At 34.7% G+C, this 23,535-nt stretch overlaps 1 protein-coding gene across 7 annotated transcripts in view; it reads right to left on the bottom strand.

Moving 5' to 3' along the window:
* The window catches only part of LOC111059681 (lysine-specific histone demethylase 1A), a 449,197-nt gene that overhangs the window by 390,252 nt on the left and 35,410 nt on the right, over window positions 1-23,535 (bottom strand). The window contains exon 12 of one of the 7 annotated variants that reach the window (XM_039433009.1): window positions 22,605-22,657. The exons of the other annotated variants lie outside the window; for them this stretch is intronic. Coding sequence (XP_039288943.1) covers window positions 22,620-22,657 — 38 coding nt within the window. The 3' untranslated portion in view covers window positions 22,605-22,619. Of the gene's footprint in view, window positions 1-22,604; window positions 22,658-23,535 lie in introns of those variants that run through there. 7 annotated transcript variants of the gene reach the window in all.

Below are 23,535 nucleotides of genomic sequence, written 5' to 3'. Positions count from 1 at the left end.
AACTGGATGCCAATTATACACTCGGGAGCTATCAACACACTTGTGCTGTAAATTTCATACTTCAGCCCCAACCTTAAAAAGTTGATCATTTATAACTGGAAGTAATAAAGCCAATAATTATTACCACGGAGATTGGTCTATCATCTCTCTAGTTGGTTATACTCTATTAATCTACGGGGTTCAATTAATGTAGTCCGAAAAAATAGAATGAAATAAGGGATAATGAATATTCATAGATGTTTGTTCCCTCACCCCTATGAACCGCCTTCTCCTCACCATCTTTCTTCTCCATTTTTCCTCTTCTCCTCCACCTCATTATTCTCCCTTCCCCAACCCCTCGTCATTCTACTTCTCCATCTTCTTCTAACTCCCCCCCCCCACAACTATACGAACCTCCTGCAAAAGGTGGACTTGAGCAGAGAAATTCCAAGGACAAAACGAAAATTCAAGTAGTACTCGTAAACAAGCAAGTAGCATTGGAGCTACAATTTTTAATGAGACCTATACTACACACAGCAGCTACCTTCCTACCCACACAACACGTGTTGATTCGGCATCAGGATTGATTTTAATTAGATTATTATACAGAGGTGAGTCGCCGCCACCGCATTCACGCATGACACATTACCATAGCGAGTTCTATGTTAATAAATATGGTGGCCATAACAAGACTTTCAACAGCAGCAATGATACTTCATCGAATCATTTTCAAACGTCAACCGCACAGGTGCTATAATTTATTCGTGCCGATTGTGGAATCGTGCCACCCCACCCTACCCTACCCTGCTCCTGCCACTATAAGTCAATTCCAGTAGAATGTTAATGAACGTGAGAAGATAGTATAGTAGTCTGCTGTTTAAAACTCACTGGCAAAAAGCTGCACGCTTGAGACTCCGAGGATGCGGATCGCTAGCTTTCGGATAAACTTGTTGGGCTTCAAGAAAATTATTCATCTTGAAGTGTTCAGTGAAAAACAGTGTCTCTCTGAGTTGATGCGTTCAAAGGTCAATTCTAAAGAAACCTAAAGAGAAAAGCTTTTCTACACAAAGTGGGATTTAATTTAATTGACCGAGCGAAGTGAGGTCTAAGATTCAAGTCGACGGTTTGACATTTCTCTTAATGTTTAAATATTTAAATGTTATATGTTTTTATGTTGCTCATTTACGGCGAAACGCGGTAATAGATTTTCATGAAATTTGACAGGTATGTTCCTTTTTTAATTGCGCGTCGACGTATATACAAGGTTTTTGGAAATTTTGCATTTCAAGGATAATATAAAAGGAAAAAGGAGCCTCCTTCATACGCCAATATTGGAGTAAAAATCAGACTATAGAATTATTCATCATAAATCAGCTGACAAGTGATTACACAGATGTGTGGAGTAGCCAGTCTATTGCTGTATTTCCATAAGGTCTATAGTTTCAATCAGGTACTTGTGGATGAGAATACTGCGTGAGGTCTACTGACACAGAGCTACTAGTAAAAGTATGTCAATAAATTGGCATGTCTGATGACTACTGGTAATGAGTCAATGACTGTATGTGAAACATCATAACCCAAACAGAGCTACTAAATCAGACTACAGACTTATGCGCCTCGCGCATTTCGCTATTCATCAGCTGATGGTATGGTTAGTATTATCTGTATCTGTACAAATACAGTTATAATAAACTAATAAAATCAGCTGATAAAAAGCGAAATGCGCGTGTTTGTGCACTACCTCCTTAAACAAAGCCATAGTGCAAGACAGGTGGTTGATGGTAACGTCAGCACAGGTAGGGCTCCTACACCAATAAAAACACTAGCTGATAAAGATCAGCTGATATAAACAAATTTTTATTGGTGTAGTGAGCTTTACCTGTGCTGTCGTCACCAGAATGCACTATAACTTTGTATACGGATGAAGTGGTTTGTGGCGTATAGGTCTGTATGCAACTTTACATGCCGAATAGGATTAGGGACAAATAAGTTTTGAATTGAAAATATTACTGCTATTCCTACTGCAGTTATTCTTCGTAGCAATTCCTGCAATTTTCATCAAGTTCTCTTACAATATCTCCGAAACTCTCTAGCGTTTCCTGTCAAAAATTACCAGTGCCCCTAATCAACTATGTCTGGCTATTCTAGTTCAAGTGATTGACTTCTCTATTACATTACTCTGATACGATAGAACAACTCTTTCACTACATCTATCGTACGATGAGTTTCTTTCTGATATTTTCAATATTGATTCATCATTCAGCATCAATAATTTTGTCTTCAATATATTTATTAAATTATCAGGAATTAATTTTTAAGATACAACTCACGTCTTCATGCATTGAACAAGTTTGGAATCCAAGATATTACTCGTGAATATCGCAAAGCATTTATTATGGATCAAATACCACTGTAAATAATTTAATAAGGTGAATTTGAAATTAATCAAATGTTTCTATAACAATTTGGCCTACCTAGTATTCAATATCCTGGATGTGAAATTCACTGTACTGTACTTGAATACCCTTTGCACAAGTACAGTACAGTGTTTTATTGGACCGTACAGTACAGTACGCAAGTTTTCTGTAGAATTAAACTATGTAAAGATTCTTATTCACTAAGTACAGTGCAGTGAATAAGAACCTTTATATAGTTTAAATCTACAGAAAACTTGCGTACTGTACTTAGTTACAGTTACTGTTATTCACTGCACTGTACTTAGTGAATCTTTACATAGTTTAATTCTACAGAAAACTTGCGTACGATAGCATTGAAAGACTGTCACATACGGGGGTTGAATAGACCGCCAATAGTGAACCTATTATGACTAAAGAAAGAGGCAATAATATAACAGCTGCTACCGAAATAGGAGGCAAACGACAAACTCTTCATCCTCCTCTAACTCATCCTTCCTCTCTGTCCCAGACCTCCACTATTGAACACAGCTAATTGATGCTAAAGAAAGGACAAGGTCTGACTAAAGGAAGGACGGGTCGACTATTGAGAGTCCTGTGTTGCGATCCGCCGAAAACGATAGGTAGAAAATGTATGGCGGAACCCTTTCAACACGTTCAATCAGACGACTACATCAAACAGGGCACCGCGACTGTCAACAGATTCACTTCAAATTGTCACCATTCCTCACATATACAACATCAATGCCACCCATACAACCACTGCTGACAGTCACAATTGCGAATTCAAAGTGTCAGCATTGGTTTGGAGTGGGAAGCATTAATGCAATCTATAAGGCATACTGACAGTTTCAAGTGAATATAAGTGGAGGATGCGCTAGGGTGTGGGAATCAAGTGGCATGTTGTGAAAAGGAAAGAGGCCGACAGAGAAAGGACCGAAGACGTCTCCGATTTCAATCGTTCCGAACGTTAAATGCCGCCGCGTTACAAGTGGGAAGCACAACGTGCAGAAAAAGGAGAAATGTGTGGAAAAGGAAAGGATGAATCTTCCTGAAGAAATAAGATACGAAGGCGGTGCGCGAGGAAGAAGTGGAAATAGAATGGAGGAGGATAGAATACGAGACATTAATGTAGACAAGAATTTGTAAAATACTTGGAAAAATAGAATGGGGAAAGAGAGAACTGATAAAGAACAGGAGTAGGAATGACGAGAAGTAGGAGAAGGAGAAGAAGAAGGTGAAGGAATAGTTTAAAAAAGAATGTGAATGGAGTTAAAATGAGTTGACATAAGATAATCAAGTAAATGAGGGAAATAATTGGATGATGGACAAGGAGATAATGAAATTGATTGAATAAGAGAAATGTTTAGTGGGAGACCAAAATAGTTGGAAAAGAGGTATAAGGGTGATAAGCATAGAAGTGTGGATAGAATGAATACTGTATCATAATCTGTATTGGGTTCTATTCTTTTCTACAACAAAATTAATTTTGAATTAGAAGAAAACTTTTGATGTAGAATAAACACTTAGTTATAGCAGTGACGATCGTTTTGTCCTGGGCCATCACCAGAATGAAGAAACTGACTCCGTCATGATTAATAGCCTTGATCGATAAGTAAATGGGGGAGAATTGTAAAAGGAAGTTAAACAGGGGAAAATGGAATAAAAGGCAAAGTATGGAAACATGAGAGTAGCCTTTAAGGTAAAGTAATTGAAGACAGGAAAGGAAATGGAGGCGAATATGAAGAGGAGGAATGGAGGAGGAGAAAGATAAATAATTATTGAGATCAATTAATCATTCAATAAATAATTTAATAATTAATTTTTCTCATGAAATGAGAGAAGAGAAACATGAATAATAAATGAAGGTATGAAACGGGAATTGACAATAACTTTAGAAATGTTTTACCACTATTCTAATTGAAGAAACCGGAGGTAAAGAATATAATGTAAGACGAGGAGTGAGTATGAAGACGATGGGAATAAGAAACCAAGAAGAATGATACTAGTAAATTGACAATAAATAAAGAAAGATGAGTAGTAACCGGTGACAGAAGTAAAATATAAGAGTGATATCAAGGAAAGAGGTAAAAGGAGAGCCGCTAAGTAGCGACAATAACATAATATCCGGGCGTTACCTTTCTCCACAATAAAATAATACGATTAAAAAAAGCAGATTGACACTAGGCTCCTGAACCGCCAAAGAATCCAACCACCCTTTACTCATGTTTCATCACTTAACCAAACACGATGCCGCTCCAATTATTTTGGGGCCCTTTAAACACTTATTGGCCTTTTTATGGACAGTAATTCACAAAATCCGCCCTTTTCCAACATCACGACTACTTCCTGGCAATTTCAAGCTTTCATTCATCGACGATTATCACCTATTCATTTTTTGTCAACTGGGGGGTTTCACCTTCACAATGCATCAAAGGACAAGTGCCGCCTAGCACAAATATAGCATATTAAATTATTAATTTATTGTAAAAATTCACTATTACATTGTACGGGTTTGGAAATGTAGTTTTTGTTTTTTAATTTCGTTTATTTAATAGTGGTAGGGTTTCTGGAAAAGATAATAAGCATACTTTTCTATATAATATGCTTCATCTAAACGCCGAATGTTATCATTTTTACATAAAAATTCTATTATCATATCATTGTATTTTTTATCAGGGACTAAATTAGCCGAGTTTTAGTTATACAGAGTGTCCCAGATAAGGTGTAAACCCCGGCTACCATAGATTCTACATGCAATTTGAAACAAAAAATGTTCAGTGAAATTTTCTCCTATCGACCTTCGTTTTCGAGATTTATCGATTTTTCGATATTTTTCAAGTAGGCGTACTTCCAGTCATTAAATCGTCAATATCTCAAGAACCATTGGTCTTAAGTGAGTATTAAGGACATCGTTGAAAAGAGGACAAAATTTCACATTGATTTGAGGTATAAAACATGCCAAAGTCGATTATTGAGTAGTATTTTTTAGCGGTCAAAGTTGAAAAAGAGTGATTTTTGACGTTATTTTGAAAACTTCAGACACATTTTTCTCGATTTTTTTTCCAGGGTACGAAATAATTTTTATAGCGCAAAAACTTCCTTTTTTGATTATCTTTCGAATGAGACCAAATACAGGTGTCTAGCTCAAATCCTCGAATCAGAATTTCAGTTTAAATTCGATTTTTTAATTAAAAACGAGACTTATCTTGATTGAGTGTGAATAATTGTCTACAATTTGATAGCTTTGTGTCGAGTGATTGAGGGTGTAAAAATACTTTTCTCTATAGGAAATTTGGCTAAGAAATTCAATGAAACTGGTTAGAAGTTCGTATCTGCAATTGTTATTGAGATACAAGTTGAAAAAAGTTCAAAGTCGAGTTAAAATCTAAACTTTTCAAACAGTTTTTTCTTGATTTTTTTTCATGGTAACAATATTTTTCCAATAATGAAAAAACTTTGCCATTTTATAAACTATCGAATGAGTATAAATTTTCCAGGAAAATTTCAAAACTAGAGTGTTAAAAAATGAAAATTTTCAAGAAGAGCACCCTAAAGACATCTTTTCGTTGTTTTAAATAATTTTATTCATACCATTGAGATTCAATTGAGTGAGAAAAAAAATCAATCTTTTCATTAATCAGCTGCTCTGATAGAATAAAAAGTTTTTCTAATGCTCACCCAACAATAGAGACAATTCTCGCAGTCATTGTATGAAGAGTATTGTGCTTCCAGTCAGTCGATAATGATGTCTTTCCAGTCAATAGTCAAGTTTTCCCAGTTCGTTCGATTGTGTTCCTGAGTTATTAAGTCTAGTTTTTTCATGAGTGTTTGATTTTTCCAATTCACTATTTCAGTTTTGTTGTTTTCTGTTTCCAAGTTTATATTTTAGTTAGAGTATTATTTCGAGTGTAGTTTGTTTGAGTTTTTCTTTAGTTTATTAGTATGATAAGTCTTTTTTTTACTCAAGTTCAAAAACAAGACTTATGTTTTTAATTAAAAAATCGAATTTAAACTGAAATTCTGATTCGAGGACTTGAGCTAGACACCTGTATTTGGTCTCATTCGAAAGATAATCAAAACGGAAGTTTTTGCGCTATAAAAATTATTTCGTACCCTGGAAAAAAAATCGAGAAAAATGTGTCTGAAGTTTTCAAAAAAACTTCAAAAATCACTCTTTTTCAACTATGACCGCTAAAAAATACTACTCAATAATCGACTTTGGCATGTTTCATACCTCAAATCAATGTGAAATGTTGTCCTCTTTTCAACGATGTCCTTAAAATTCACTTAAGACCAATGGTTCTTGAGATATTGACGATTTAATGACTGGAAGTACGCCTACTTGAAAAATATCGAAAAATCGATATATCTCGAAAACGAAGGTCGATAGGAGAAAATTTCACTGAACATTTTTTGTTTCAAATTGCATGTAGAATCTATGGTAGCCGGGGTTTACACCTTATCTGGGACACCCTGTATAGTTGAAACGATTACTTTTGTAATTGAATCATACATCCGTAATAATATTATATAGGCCTATGTAAGTTCAATGACAACTTCTTACATGGCAAGAAGAATTTGTGCTTAAGATTCATAGCTAGCAGGTAACCCGTGCTCCGCAAAGGTATAATTGAAAACTAGGCAAACTGCAAACTTAACCTACTGCAATCTTGAAGAACTGAAAGTAGGCCTATAACCATCCTCGGTAAATTGGGAATCTATATGGAACAAGACTCTGTCCAACTGGATCGTCTCATATTTTCACAAGGTTTGATGGCATTATAATTTCCAGTTTCCTGTCGTTACACTGCAGCTTGTTTTGCCTTCATCCTTCTTCTTCATGTTTCATTATTAAAAAGGAATCTGTCAGAAAGTGTTGCCACCATCACGTGCTTAACCAGATAGCTTAGACAGTGTTCAATAAATTTAGTTCTATAATAGGCACTAAGCAGTCTATTGTTGGTTTTATCGCCTATATTTATTTTCCTTGCAATAAATTTAATGTGATTGTAAGGTTCAGCTATAAACTTGGTCAAGTGTAGTATATGGTAAACTGTAATGCTATAATTTAGTCGTTGGGTGAAGTAATATAGTCTATAAATTTACGATTGCTTCCAATATAGACAAATTACAATGTAAATTGCACCTCAGCACATTACTTTGATTGATAAAGAAGATCTAGTTATATTTGGTGATATAACTTTAAAGTACAAATAATATCCTATTAAATTAAGCGAGAAATTTCTGTATATATATATTTATATTCGGTTATTTATATTTATTTATGTCCAACGGATCTCGAAAACGGCTCTATCGATTTTCACGAAATTTGGAAAATAGTAGGTTTATGATATAAAAATTCGATTGCACTAGGTCTTATCCTTGAGAAAAATCGCTGAAGAACATGGAAAGGATAATAACTATTCATCCTTGGAGAAACATATGATAATTACGTCGTCTGTCGATAACAGAAGATGCGAGTGCCTGTGTGGTAGAGAGACAGAATTATATGTTCAGCTGTTAAACTATTTGCAATCTCACAGGAAAAATTATCTAGAAATTTTAATCGACTTGATCAAAATAATCTGATTTGTTGACATGACATGGTATATCATTCTAAAAGAGAGTAGTTAATCGTTATTTTACAGTTTTTAAGTGATTGGTGAGTGTTATTTTGTTATTAAATTTGGTTTGTAAACAATCTAAATTAGAACTTTTCTTTTTTCAAATGTTTGGACTGAAAATTGGACATGAATTCAAGTTTATGGAACATAACCTACTTTTTTAAATATTTATAGTGTATAAATCAAAATTCGGGAAAGAAAGAGTTTTGAGCTGTGCCTGTTAGTCCTTCCCCAATCATTTTAAAGAATTGTGTTCTGTTTATCTATCAATAAATAGATAAAGAGCGAAGCTCGGTGCCCCGATATTGAATTTATGATTGGAGATTAGAAGTTTGTTTCCAGATTGGTAGGTTCAAAATTCATCAGGTAATATCCCAACTGGTATATGACGATAATTTCCATCTACTTATTCTAGAATCGAATTTCACGTCTCTCATGGAGTTCAACTCCTTACCACTAATGAAAACAAAGGGAAATTCTCAAAAAAGGCTCACCTAGATGGATAAATAATGAGGAATGATCTTAGATAATGTATTACAGTAAATCATATGAGCAAACAAAACAAATATCATTAGGTAAAAATGACTCAGATTAATTACAGATTGACGAGGCAACATTTGAAGGAACCAGTGTTGAGTGCATCCACAAAAAATCGTCCTACACATCAGAACAATGTAGTTTGATCCAGAAGGCCAACTGGAAATTTTCATAATTACATCTTTTGCATGTTTTAATTACATCCAGATACAATCAGAAGTCTCTTGAAAAACAGGAAAACTATTAACGCTTTACTTAAGCAACTGGGCTCCGTCGTCAAATAATCTCAACTACCCTCTCCCCACCACCAAATAAGGACGTATATAATTACAGACAGGATGAGTCATTTCTGGTTTAAATTATGAGGCCGTTAGTGACCACAAGTCTGTACTTTAGATCGTCAACATGAGATAGCTGTGCTCCATTATCACCTCTCCTTTCCTGTGAGCCTGGCTTCAAGATTCACATCATCAGTGGACTGATGGATGGCTACTCTTCAGTCAACATGGTTTCCCTACCCAATACAGGCCAAGTATCACTATTATAACACATAACTGGTAGGATTTTGCCAAATTGCGAGTATATTCTATTGTGCATATGCTTTTATGTGCTATTATTCAATATCTGGGCACCAAGCTTCGCTCGTTATCTTTATTTATTGATAAAAAGAACACAATTCTCTAAAATGAACGTGTTTATATTTCACAGCTGGCTATATTGTCATTTTATGAATTTCGGGGATGCGATATTTTGATTTTTTCACCAACTCCCTCGTTCACTCACTTTTTTACTATTCACAGCTGTTTCAGCCAAGGATGAATTATCCTTTTAATGTCGTTCAGCGAGTTTTCCCAAGGATGAGACCTAGTGCAATCGAATTTTCATATCATAAACCTACTATGTTCCGAATTTCGTGAAAATCGTTAGAGCCGTTTACGAGATCCGTTGAACATAAATAAGCAGATATAAATATAAAAATACAGAAATTACTCGCTTAATATAATAGGAAGTATCAATCTATAGTGAGGTCCACGTTATAATGACAGTATTTGATCAACTTTGGTTTTGATATCCTTGTCTATCATTCGACAAAGCCGGTGGTACTATCCATTTCTAGGTCCACAACGATGCCAATTATATTTTTGACAGTGTAGAAATATAATTAATTAATTTAGAGAATCGGCATCGCTATTTTTCTATCTTTATCCACTGTCATTATAACGTGGACCTAACTATAGATGAGATACCTGTATACATTCTTCTAGTATAACTGGCACTATATAAATAAACATATAAATCTAAGTATACCCTTTTTAAAATTATCTAATCATGAGATGTTTCGGCTATATAATGTCATTATCAAGTAATTGGAAATTGATAAATAAATAAATGAATAATAGTGATTTATATTCAAAAGTAGCCGTCCTAAGGAGAAAAAGATACTGTCACTATATTTCTGCTACTCTCACAAGAGTTCCTACTAAAAGGCATAAATTGCAGATTTTAGCAGTTACTTTCATGTCTCCCCCAAATTTTATCCCAAATGCATCAAATCTACCTTCTCAAAGCTGAAATCTCTAGTACTAAAAATGGAGATTGAGAACACAATGGCAATGACCTCGAAGTGATTCAAGTGAATTAAGTAATTAATATCTTGTCATTCTGTAAGAAGTCATAAATTTGAGTAATTCATGTTGAGTAATTTCAAGTACTTCAAGTTTTTAGTAATTTTAAGTAATTAATATCTTGTCATTCTGTAAGAAGTCATAAATTTGAGTAATTCATGTTGAGTAATTTCAAGTTTGAATTACTATGTTATGAAAGTTCAAGTTGAGATAGAAGTCTAAGGCTTGGTTGCACAAAATCCTGTTACATTTATATCATGTTTAAATTCCACGATGACAAATCAGTAAAGGTTTTTCTGAGAAGGCTTCTCTGATTGGTTCTCGTGACATATAATCGGGATTAAACGTTGACAAACTTTTGTTCAACTGTGTTTAAAGGTGCGAAAAGAACGAATAGTCGCGGTGAGATCACGGAACCACTAAACAGCTGAGCAATAATAAAAACATTCATTGTTAGTCATTCATCAATAATTGACCGAGCGAAGTGAGGTCTAAGATTCAAGTCGCCGGTTTGGCATTTCTCTTAATGTTTAAGTGTTTAAATTTTTGAATGTTTAAATGTTTATATGTTGCGCATTTACGGCGAAAAGCGGTAATAGATTTTCATGAAATTTGACAGGTTTGTTCCTTTTTTAATTGCGCGTCGACGTATATACAAGGATTTTGGAAATTTTGCATTTCAAGGTTAATATAAAAGGAAAAAGGAGCCTCCTTCATACGCCAATATTAGAGTAAAAATCAGACTATAGAATTATTCATCATAAATCAGCTGACAAGTGATTAAACAGATGTGTGGAGAAGCCAGTCTATTGCTGTATTTCCATAAGGTCTATAGTTTCAATCAGGTACTTGTGGATGAGAATACTGCGTGAGGTCTACTGTTCAAAGAACTACTAGTATAGATATAGAAGAACGCTAGCCAGCTGAAATCTACATATATCTACATGACCGTTCCGTTTGTACCCTAAAAATCTTCAAAAAGATTGTATCTACAATATCTCGACTCAAATTTGAAAATTTGAAAGAAATGATTGGAAGATAATATTAGTAGTGAAAAATATAAGTGAAAGAGATTATTTGTAATCTTGAAAATCTGATGAGAAAATCAACAAGTAACTGAAACAACTATGGAAAGTTTCAAATGGAAATCGTAGCGGATCATTCACCTCATGCCTTCTTGGAGCAACATGTGCAATATGGTAGAGAATCGCAAAACCAGTTGACAGCCAACAAACCAAAGCCAAAGCCTTTGATTTATTTCGTCTGAACAGGTTTATTTGTGGACAAGAACCAAATGACAACTGTGAGATTTGCAACGGAATGAATTAATGAATGAACTGAGGAAAGAATTGTATGAATGAAGGGACCTACCGCTATAAGAAATTGCCTTTGTGAGAGATAGAGAACGAAACACAAAGTAGTAGCCGAAACGAGGTATGGAAGTAATAAAATCTTTGAGGAAGTTACAAAAAAAATAGGATGAGAGATAGATATCTTTCTTGATCCATGAGCATAAGATCACATCAAATAGATGCATAAGATCACGGCCAAAGATTTGAAATGGAAAGGAAGAGTGAAGGAAAATTAAACAGGGAGCTGAGAGAGAAACCTGAGATACAAAGATTTAATACAAGAAACGGAATGAGTAAGCCAATAAGAATATAATATGATTTACAAGAAAAGAGAAGAAAGCCACAAATGAAATATAAGAGTGGAAAATTTGAAGAAATAGTAGAATGGTGATAGAAATAATGGAATATAGATAGACAATACAATACAGATGAATAGTCATTGAATGAAAAAAAAACATTTGGAAAAGCATTAAAAAAGAAGAAGATGGGAAAAATAAGAAATTCTAGAGGAGTCACAGGAGACAAGATGAAGAAACAAGAAATGGAAAAATGCCCGAAAAATAAGTGAAAATAGAGAAAGAAATGTAGAATTTTGATGAAGTAAAATGAGAAGATGAAAGCTGAAAAGGACCAGAAAGACAGACACAAATGACAAGAAGATTATAATAACTATAATTTATTGATAGAAGGACACGAAGGGAGAGAAATTAATAACGACTACGACAATGATGATAGTGATGATAATCATGATCCTGATACTCTGCTGATGATAACATTATGACGATGATGATTATGCTCTGCTGATGATGATGAAAATGACGAATGAGTAAAGGAAATAGAGCAGGCTACATGAAGATTTAAAACAGATCTCAACATCCCAACGATGAGGAGGAATAACAACGTAGGTAGTAAGTTGACGTTAGAGGCGCCAGCATTTGTTACGATATTCCACTTTTATTTGACATCCAGATGACCGAATTCACATTAGACCGAGTCCATTGACCCAAGGTGCACATATGATGCATGTTCATGATGACGGGTTGGGCGAAATGAGAGACAGAATCCGTGCGCCATTCAAAAGGGTGCACAAGAAAGACAACAACCATTGAAACAATGAGAAACAAGGAGGAACAAAATATGAGAGAAACAGATTTATCGAGGGTGCGGTTGCAATAAATATAATTGTGCCAACCCAAAGTGAGATTCATCTCAAGCTGTCAGCTTTAGTTTAATATGAAGCATTGATGTTATTTATAGGGAAGTAGGACTATAGTACCAACCACAACTGTCACTTGGATAAAACAATCCACAATGTATGAATGAAGTTGTTTGTTTCATTCGTCATGCAGTTTGAAACACATCATACTGTATGACACATCACACACTGCTTCAGTATTTGCATCAACTCGTAACAATAGCACATAATAATGACCATATTTTTAATGTTCTCGTACGCTGTCTGGAAAGATGAATGAAACATATCATCTTGTATTTTTGTTTAATTTTTTGGGATTTGCTGAATTTTGGTAGTTTCATTTGTGTAGTTGGGGCAAGTTTACATGTTTTTTGGGAAGTGTGATATTTACAACAGAAGTTTGGTTTTTTGGTGCATTAATGGAATAGGCTTTACTAACACCGTATGTCTAAATTCAAGGAACGGAAATAAAATGTTAGGGATATTAGCGATTCTAGGTCATTTTGTGAAGTTTGTGATATGTTACAAAATATCTCAATAATATATACAGTACCGAAAACATAATTTTTCCAGGGGAAGTGTAATTTTACACTTTCAAATACATTAAGTGTAATTTTACACTTTCAAATACATAATACTTTCAAATACATTGGAGAAGCTTATAACATTTTCTTTACAGAATAATCTAGAAAACACAAAAATGTTCAGTTTCATAACTGTGGTTGGAGGAGGGTAATGTTAAAAAATCAGTTTTCTGTCCTTTTTTTGTTTACTCTGATTTGTTTTCCTTACTATTCCCTCTCCTTATTCTCGCTTCAACTTCTTTCTCTTGAAATTTCTCCTTCTGACTTTACTGCTATCTTCCTCAATATTACTAGTTTCACCCGTCCTATTTACTTTCACTTCTCAATAAACCTTTTCTATGACATTTATTGAAATTCGTATTCCAATGCTCTATTCATCACCTCCGTAAACAAGTGGAATGTCAACTAATGTCGGTGTTTATCTGCATCATAATTATGCTGGCAACGTTGTTGCAACTCCGGAGGCATACTTGTGGCAATAACGAGTACAGCGAGGTTCACTTTGAACTGTCAGCATCGTATGGATGGGAAGCATTGGTATTATTTGTAAGGAATGATGACAGGATAAAATGAATCTCGGTATACTTTCCTCTCTTTCTCTCTCTCACTCTCTCTCTCTCTCTCTCCTCTCTCTCTCTCTTAAACTGTGAACATTAAATGGGATGCATTGGTGTAATATGTGAGGAATGCTGACCGCTTAAAATAAATCTCAGTATACTGCTCTCTCTCTCGCTCTCACTCTCTCTCTCTCTCTCTCTCTCTCTCTCTCTCTCTCTCCTCTCTCTCTCTCTCGCTTTGGTAGAGAGTTAGTGGGGAGGATATTTTTAATATTCTTTCCGAAGAATGGACATTGATATGTCCAAAGCTCCGCCAATTTATGTAGATGCATAACAATATAATTATCCACAGTTATAAGATTTCTTTTTTCATATCTTTTACAGTTCAATAATTATTTTCTTAGTCTATATTATGTAAATTCATCTATAATTTTGCTGTATTGTAAGCTATTGTATATAAGTGTATAAGCCAGTATATATTGTAATCTACATAAATAAAGTACTCAATCAATCAATCAATCAATCTTTCTCTCTTTGGTTGAGCGATGTTTTGTTTAGTTTTAAATTAGAATTCTATTGGAAGGTTAAGTGTACGAGAGGGCCGGCTGCGCCCTAACTTCGCCCTCCCAGGTTTTTAATAAAGGCACCCAATCAATCAATCTCTCTATCACTCTTGAATTCAGTTCGATTCTTTCTCTGGAATCTGAATCTCTCTTGACTGAACTCTCACAAAACTGTGAGCTTTGTTTGAATGGGAAGTATGTAAGGAATGCTGACAGTGTGAAGTGAATCTGGCATCGCATCGTGTTCACGGTGGTAGTGCTCTATTTCGATTATTTCTACATTTTATTAACAATTTCAAATTGTAACGACACTGATTGCAATATTAGTATACTCTATTTCAAATTCGCTCTCAATTTTAATCGCAAACCATAGGGGGAAACCCGTTACTCAGGTGCACCTAGCAATTGCAGATCCCAATTTGCAAGCCTCGCCAATGCAAGATTATCGAAATGACCTTATAGAGGAGAGTAGCTTATTATTGAGAGCAGCCTAACCTAACCTGACCACAGTGTAGAGTCCCAGTGAGAAGGGGGTAGATGGTAGGGGGTAGATGGTAGGGGGTTAGGGGTACATATGGAAGCGTGGCAAAAAGTGCAGCTCGCACACATCGCGATAAACATCTTGCTCATTAAAATTGCTTACGGTCGAAAGCCACAGTAACAAGAAGGGTACAGGCCAACAAGTTGGTCCCTTCTAGTCCCTTCTGGACCTAAATGCCTCGCCAACAATTCAATCTGGATGCAACAATACTACGCGGGAGACACTGGTGTTGTAGATCGCAAGTTGCAAACCGCGAGTTCAATATTATCAGTCTTCTTCAAATGTATTACTCTACTTATTCTAACTCTTCCCTCTCACATTTACTCTTCTCCTAGTTCCTCATTCTTTTTTCTTCCTTCTCCTTTACAACTTACTCTATTCCCTCTCCTTCTTTCCTTCATTCTTTTTCTCACTCTTAAATTCTTCCCTTCTCATTTACTCACTCTTAAATTTTTCCCTTTCCATTTACTTTTCTCCCAGGTCCTCCTTCTTTTCTCTTCCTTCTCCTTCACAACTCACTATATTCCCTCTCCTTCCTTCCTTTATTATTTTTCTCACTCAGCCATCCATTTCAAATATTCGCATTAAATTAAGCACTCAATCAACCCACATTCATTTTCTAAGCCTCTAACAAGCTTTTTCTAATTCTTCCTACTCACAGATGGAAATTACTGAGTTATTGAAATTATTCAAATGCTAATGAATTAATAATATTATTATTTAAACGAAAATCCTAATTAAGTGCTGTATATCACCCCGAAGACTCTGCTACTGCAAATATTGACAGCAGGGTAAACAGCTAGAGGGAAATTCAATGAGAGCTACTATTCAAAAATTATTTGTTAGTACCAGGTTCGATTCTTGGTGCCAATATTTGCAATAGCAGAAATCTTTGATGTGATATACAGCATTTAATTTGGATTTCTGTTTAATAATGATTATTCTTCCTACTCAATTTTCCAAAAATATTTTTCGCCACATTGCACAGAAAGCAGCTGTTTTCCAGTCCCTACATAGATCTGAAAGGCATTGTTTGCAGACGACTCTCGTCTGACGTCAGAACAGGTTTCTTTCCGGCCTAGGCCGGAAAGAGTACCCTTTCCAGCCGCTAACATGGAACTAAGAAAGGTGATCAAAAAGCTTTTCATTATTTGTGTTCAGTATTCAATAATTAAAACATTTATAATAATATCATCTTATTGTCATTTGAAAGAATAAAAAAGTATAAACTCAACCTCCCACATAATTGAACATAATCTTATAGGTTATTTAGACAAATCAGAATAAAAAATAAAAATACTTGGACAATTACCTGATATTCAGATTACCCCAGATTTGCTAGAGCTATCACCTTCCACTTCTGCTTTCGGAAGTGCTTAGTAAACAACTATTCTCATATATATATTGTTTATTTTTGTGTGTGGCAAAAAATAGCGTTCGCACCACGGGCAAAAATGTTTTTCCGGCTCTCTCAATCTTTTCTAGTTCTCGGCCTACGGCCTTGGACTTGAAAACCGATTTCGAGCCGGAAAAATCTCATTTTCTGCTCTAGGTGCGAAATATACTATTGCTGCATCGTAGGTAGCTTTTTCTGACTTTTCTCCTTCCATTTTTCCAACAGCTTCCATTACTTATCTGTCTTTTCCACTTTCTTGTTATTGAATAAGATGGACAATGATATTATCATGTATGATATTGTCAATGGACAAATCAAATTGGAAAAAAAATCATCACTTTAATTTTCGTATGTTTATTCTATCCCTCCTCGCCTTCTTCAATAATTCATTGGTATTCCTCCCTCAATATTATTATCTCTAAGCTCATCGCAAAACTTTTTTGTTCCTTCTCTCATTATTCTCCTCTTTCACCTTTTCCACTCCCTTCAACCTTTGAGGGTCAAGTGTAAGAGAGGGCCGGCTGCGCCCTAAATTCGCCCTCCTAGGTTTTTAACAAAGGCAGCGATTCAATTCAATCCAACCTTTCTCTCCTTAACTTCATCCATTTTTCTTCAATAGTCCTTTTTAATAATTTCATAATATTATGAAACTATGTATTAGCATTAGGCCTATGTCTAAATAGATTATAATTCTTCTTTTTCTTCTAGCTCCCTAGTCCACCATCTCTTTCACTCTCTTCACTATCTGTTTCTGTTTCACTATCTGTCCACTTCTTTCACTTTCTGCCATCCTTCCATTAATATATTATTTTTGTGTAGTTGAGAATTTGATATTGTAGTAATTATTCATATTGAATGAAAAAGACTAAGAAATTGTCAAAAAACCACTGATTTATTGATAATTAGAAAGACCGGTTCCGGTTATTACACCATTGACAATCTCTGATAAACTAAAACTAAATACAAGAGCAGCAAAATTTATATTTATAGTATAAATTAGAAAGTATCTTTCTAATTATCAATAAATCAGTGGTTTTTTTGACAATTTCTTAGTCTTTTTCATTCAATATTAATATATTCTCCTTCCCTCTCCTCAATTAACAGAGAGTGATTGAGTGAGAAATATCTGAGAACTAAATATCTAATAAATATATCTCAATAATATATCTCTATATCTCAAAAAATATTAAGAACTCATCTTCTCTTTTCCCCACCCATCTCCTCAATTCCCCCACTTCTTCTACTAGTTCCTTCCTCCTCTCACAACATCTTCTTCCTTCCTCACACTCCTATAGCACCAGCACCATTTCTTCCGCCTTATTCAGGCCTCATTGTTTATGGCTCTACTTATATACAGCACTAGCACTGCCACTGAATGGAAGCACACCACGTGCTCTATCTGATGGCACATGTCAATGCTCTTTACCCGGACATGCGATGCCAGATTCACTTCACACTGTCAGCATTCCTTACAAATAATACCAATGCTTCCCATACAAACAATGCTGACAGTTCAAAGTGAATCTCGCTGTACTCGTTATTGCCACAAGTATGCCTCCGGAGTTGCAACAACGTTGCCAGCATAATTATGATGCAGATAAACACCGACATTAGTTGACATTCCACTTGCAACTTAACAGGGCAACAGGTTGTTGACAAGGCAACAGTTTGCAACAATCTTGCATGCTATTATACAAATAATGTAAACATATGTATACATAGGGTAGTACATAAATAGATATAGAGAGGGTGGGAGTTGCAGTGATAAATCCAGTAGTGTCAGTCTTGTGTCGAAACTAAGCCGAAGCTTCGACACATCGACATTCTCCATCTAAATTGGATTGAGAACTTGACTGGCATTACAGATGGTGATTTTGAAAAAACCTCGGTGACCCAAGTTGGAGAATTAATTTTCAATTTGCTGACCAGCTGCATTCCGATAGCGGAAGAGACTGAAAATTACATAACTGAGTAAAACTAGCTACTGTAGTTTCAGTATATTAGAAGACAGTCACTTTTCTTTGAAAGAAGATACCATAATAGTTATTAGTGCAACTAGTTCGCAAAGTGACAGTTTGCTGCACCGAAAGAAACGTTCACGCACGAGCCGTAGGCGAGGGCGGAATGGTTTCTTGAGTGCAGCAGAGGAACTTTGCTCACGTATTTCACATCAAATTTTTCCTACAGTTACCAATGAATATGAGATGAGAATTGGTTGATTATGGGTAAAATGATGGCTGAAATCCATCAAATGTTTGTCTGTCTAATTTTGTTATTAATAACAACTTTAATTTACTTTTAACTTGAAAATTCAATTGAAAATTAATAATCGATAATTTATTCAAATTAAAAATTGAATTAATCCAATTAATTTGAATAATTTTGAGTGAATCTTAATTTCTAAATAATTTTTCAACCAATCAATTTTGAATGAAAAAAATATTATTTGAAATAATGAATAATTAATAATATTCAAAATGTATTTTTAACTAGTTCTCATTTTTATTTATTTGAAAATCAGAAAAATATAGATAGAACAAATTCGCATTAAAAATAACAATGTCAACAATGTCAACAGCTGATTGGGATGGCTGCAAGATAATACGCAAAGTATTAAGAGTGCGCAAAGTAACTTTGCGCATTAGAGCGGAAAAGTGATTCTTTGTGTTCTGTAATCAGTGCAGGAATTGTCACTTTTCAAGGTAACTGTAGGAAAAAATATTTTTCATCTTTTGAAAGTGAAATAAAATTTAATACAAATCTGAGTTTGTGCTGGAATACCCAGCAACTCTATCTTATTAGATTTCATAAATCTTTCATTTGATAAATCTGAAACTAATTTATCAGTTTCATAGATCAAACATTTGATAAATCTGAAACTAATTTATTAAACAATTTGATAGATTGAAGAAAAGTATGATTAATCCATTTGTTAAGAAGACGAAAGAGCTTGTAATACTGCAAGAAATATGAGCTCTAGTGCGACAAATTTTGTTCACAAACAAAGAAGTTTTGATGGATCAGAGATATTCTATATGACAAATCATTGAATTCTCAAAATTCTTCTCAACTTTACTCGAGAACGGTCAGCATGTATTGTAATCTAGATAGCCCTAAATAAATATAATCTTAAATGTTCACACATTGACCCATTTCAACCATAACTTTATACCAGAAAACAAAGACCATCAATGATAATGAAGTAGTTTCTTATGTGATATCATCCATAATATGAATTATGTTACTGAATTAATTTCTGATATGCTGACCAGCTGCATTCCGATAGCGGAAGAGACTGAATTGAATTGAATTCTTTAATTGAATTGAATTGAATTCTTTATTGTCGTTAAACACACAGGAATTAAACACACAGGAACACATTACATAACTGAGTAAAACTAGCTACTGTAGTTTCAGTATATTAGCAGACAGTCACTTTTCTTTGAAAGAAGATAGGTACCATAAAAATGTTTTTCCTCCACCTACTGTCTAAAGTACTTACTTTACTCCCTGAAACATAATACTAAAGTGTCACTTTTTCGCTCTAGGTAGTAAAAAACAGAAAAACTCCCTAGGGAGTAAAAGTGACTTTATTTAAATAACATGGGAAGCATCTCTATTTAAAAAACTTACATGGTAATAGGTTAGAAGGTCTAAGCTCAGATGAGAAAGCCTAATAGAGGTGTCTGTCATTGAGTCAACTGAATTCAATACCACAACCAGAAATTTGATCAACTCATGAAATAAATGTTTGTATGATATTATATTCTTAATATTGGTAGACAATAAAAATTTATACAATTTTTAAAATATTTTATTCTATTGAAAATACCAGCCAACAAATATTTTTGATCTGCATTCTGCAATTCAAATCTGAACCGCGTGATCTGGATTCAGCCATTTTTGGTAGCTCAGCTGATATGATTGTTACAACTTTGGCCGATAGATAGCGCAATCAGCAGTGCCTATCAGACGACCGGTTTTTAGGTTTTAGTTTTTAGGTTATGTTGTTAGGAAACATTGTCACCAATACGTAAGTTATTAGAATGATTTAATTTGCAGTTTCTATAAAAAAATGTAGATGGAGGAAAAATGTTGTGTACATCACGAGCGAAAAATACTTTTTCTCCCTCAGGAAAATTGTTGCCCTCGGCTTCGCCTCGGGCTTCAAACTTTTTCCCTCAGGGAGAAAAAGTCGTACTTTTCACTCTAGATATACAAATAACTATTTCATCTTTTGAAAGATAAATACAATTTAATACAAATCTGAAATTGTGCTGGAGTACCCAGAAACTCTATCTTATTAGATTTTATAAATCTTTCTTAATTTGATAAATCTGAAACTAAAAACTGAACCGATAAAGGAAAGAATTGGCTTATAGACAGAAAATGACGCACCATCTCGTCTGGACTAATTAACTTGAGATTTTGCATATACTGTACTGCTTAATTTACCGAGGTAGGTTTTACACCTATTTTAAATTCTTCAAGATTTCAGTAGGTCAATTTTTCAGTTTGTCAAGTTTTTTAATTAGACCCTAGCGGAGCACGGGTTACCTGCTAGTTATTTAAATAAAATAACTTTCAGTCGGCTGGAGGAGGAGATAGTACTGAACCTACTGAACCATACCATAGAACTACAGTATACTGTATACTATTATAAATAACTATATTGTATACCCGACTGTTGCATCACTAAGTACTGGACTCAAGGAGGAGAGGATATGGCACTGTACCATAGAACTAAATTGTATTATAAGTATACATAAGTATACTCAACTATAAGTATAGGTATAACTATAAGTATATGTGTATTGAATTTTATTTAACTTAAGTGTATATTGTATTATACCTATATTGTGAACGGTATTACTGGACTGAAGAAAAGGTCCATCGGTATTGGATTACTTTGAAAGCTACAAGCAACGACTGGGTGGCACACAAAGCAGGGGGACATTGAGGGGGTCAGGGGGGCACAGCCGTGCAAGAAATGTACGTTTTAATTGCCAGTGCGACATGGCGGCGTACTTCGTTGGGTCAGCATTGGTTCAATGGGAATCATTGATGTTATTCATAAGGAATGATGACAGTTCAAAGTGAATCTCGATATAGGGTCAGGACTTAGGGAACTTGGACTTGGCGACTTGCAAGTTGCATCCTGCAGTCGGGACAAGAGAACTTGAACTTTTTCTACTCATTTTGCCGATTTTTGTTCTCAGGTTGCAGTGGGAACCCCTTCTCTTCCCAATCTCACACACATTCACTTGCTGAGCACTCAATGCATACTCACTTTCGCAAATGCAATAGTCGACACGCACCTATGCGATATACGTACAATATGCGTTATACGCGATGTGGCTATTAAATAACGGGACTGATATTGTAAAATGTTATTTTCATTCTATACATAATTACTCATTATCACCTTCAATATACACCCCTTCTATATCCCTGCAACGCTCCATGCAAATTTTCCATTGTTGAAAACAGTGCTGGAAGTCATCTCCTGTGAACTCTTTCAGGACTCTTGGCGCTTTTTCTTGAACAGTTTCTACGGATTCAACGCTTGAACCATTCAAAAACAGGAGTCAGCAATGAACATTCACTGCCATATACTTCTTTTAGGGCCGGTTTCCGAGCTCGGGATTTAGCTAAGTCATAGACTTTAAACAGCTGGAGACAGAAAAATGGTTTTCCAAAACGAGGCGTAGTCGTAATCATTGTTATAGTGACGTTTGTATTAAATTTCGAAAAACTAGAAAATTGAACACAAAATAAAATAAAGAGAAAATAGTGTAAAGTTTCAGCTATTTTAAATTATTTAGGAATGTCTAATTTCTTCAAGGAGAAACGTTTCCAATTATAGAAATGAGAAAATAAAAACTTCGACTACTGTTATAAAAGAGCTGCGACTACGCCCCGTTTTGGGAAGCCAATTTTCTGACTCCAGCTGTTTAAAGTCTAAGAATTAGCTAAATCCCGAGCTCGGAAACCGGCCCATGGTGATTTATAGATTTTGGTAGCGGTTTTTCCAAGTTTAAAGTGAAATTTAATAACAATTCGTTGCTCTATTTTTAAGCTATCCATTTTTCCGGCAGAATAAGATAACAACACTAACGTAAATGAAGGTTATGACTGAACAAAGTGGTTTACAAAAACGAGTTTAATTGCATTCTGAAGAAGAAGTCTCAAACTAAACAACTGTTGGACAATGTTGGTTGGCACAAGCGCACTCGGTCCACTGCAGTGTCAGTCCCTTTTTAATAGCCACACTTCGTACATCCCGCCTCAATATGAAATCAAAATTAGGGATGAGATCAAACATCCAAAGAACGTTCCATTACAGTAGCCTACACTGAATAATAATTATTCGTATCAAATCAAATCGAATAGCTTTTTATTTAAAAGATTATATACAAATTTAATTTAAACATTTAACAGTGAATAATCTCCACAAAGTCTGTGAGTGGAGAGCAGGTTCTTTCGAATTAACAACTTTGAGATAATTTTTTAATGTTTTGTACACATAAAATTATTATAATTAAATTTATTAACATTCTTCAGCATTGAATATTTCTGACTCAATGTATTCTTATGTTACAATAAATATTTGTGTGATTAGTGGGCACAGAGGTACTTTGCTTTATCGAGAAACGTCTTAATATGGCTTTAGTGACAAAAGACCCAAAGGTTTTACCATCTCGCCGTATAACCTAATATCCCTTATACTGTAGCCTATTTGGAGATTAGTATATAAAACCACAACACTACACTGAAACCACCACTTTATTTACAATGACATCATCTATAGGTGCGTTTTCGTTTGTGCGTAAATGCAGTCGTCGAACACGACAGGGTGAGGATCTCAGATTGGGTAGATTTCAATATCATCTAAATAACCTAAAAGATTATGTTCAATTATGTTTCAATGGGTGAGATTAGGATTATACTTTTAAATGGCAATTATGTTGATATTATTAGAAATGTTTTGATTCTTAGATAATAAACACAAATAACAAAAAGTTATTGGATCAGCTGTTTTAGCACACTTGAAATTGGGACAATAAATGAATGTCTTCAGACAAAAATGCCAGTCGTCGTCGACTGTAGAAGTTTACGCACAAACGAAAACCTACCTTAACTCTACCATAGTTCTAATAGAAAA

The sequence above is a fragment of the Nilaparvata lugens genome, chromosome 7 (assembly GCF_014356525.2).
Source record: "Nilaparvata lugens isolate BPH chromosome 7, ASM1435652v1, whole genome shotgun sequence".
NCBI lineage: Eukaryota > Metazoa > Arthropoda > Insecta > Hemiptera > Delphacidae > Nilaparvata > Nilaparvata lugens.
Note: the sequence above shows the minus strand (reverse complement) of the source record. Positions and strands in the feature narration are given on the sequence as shown.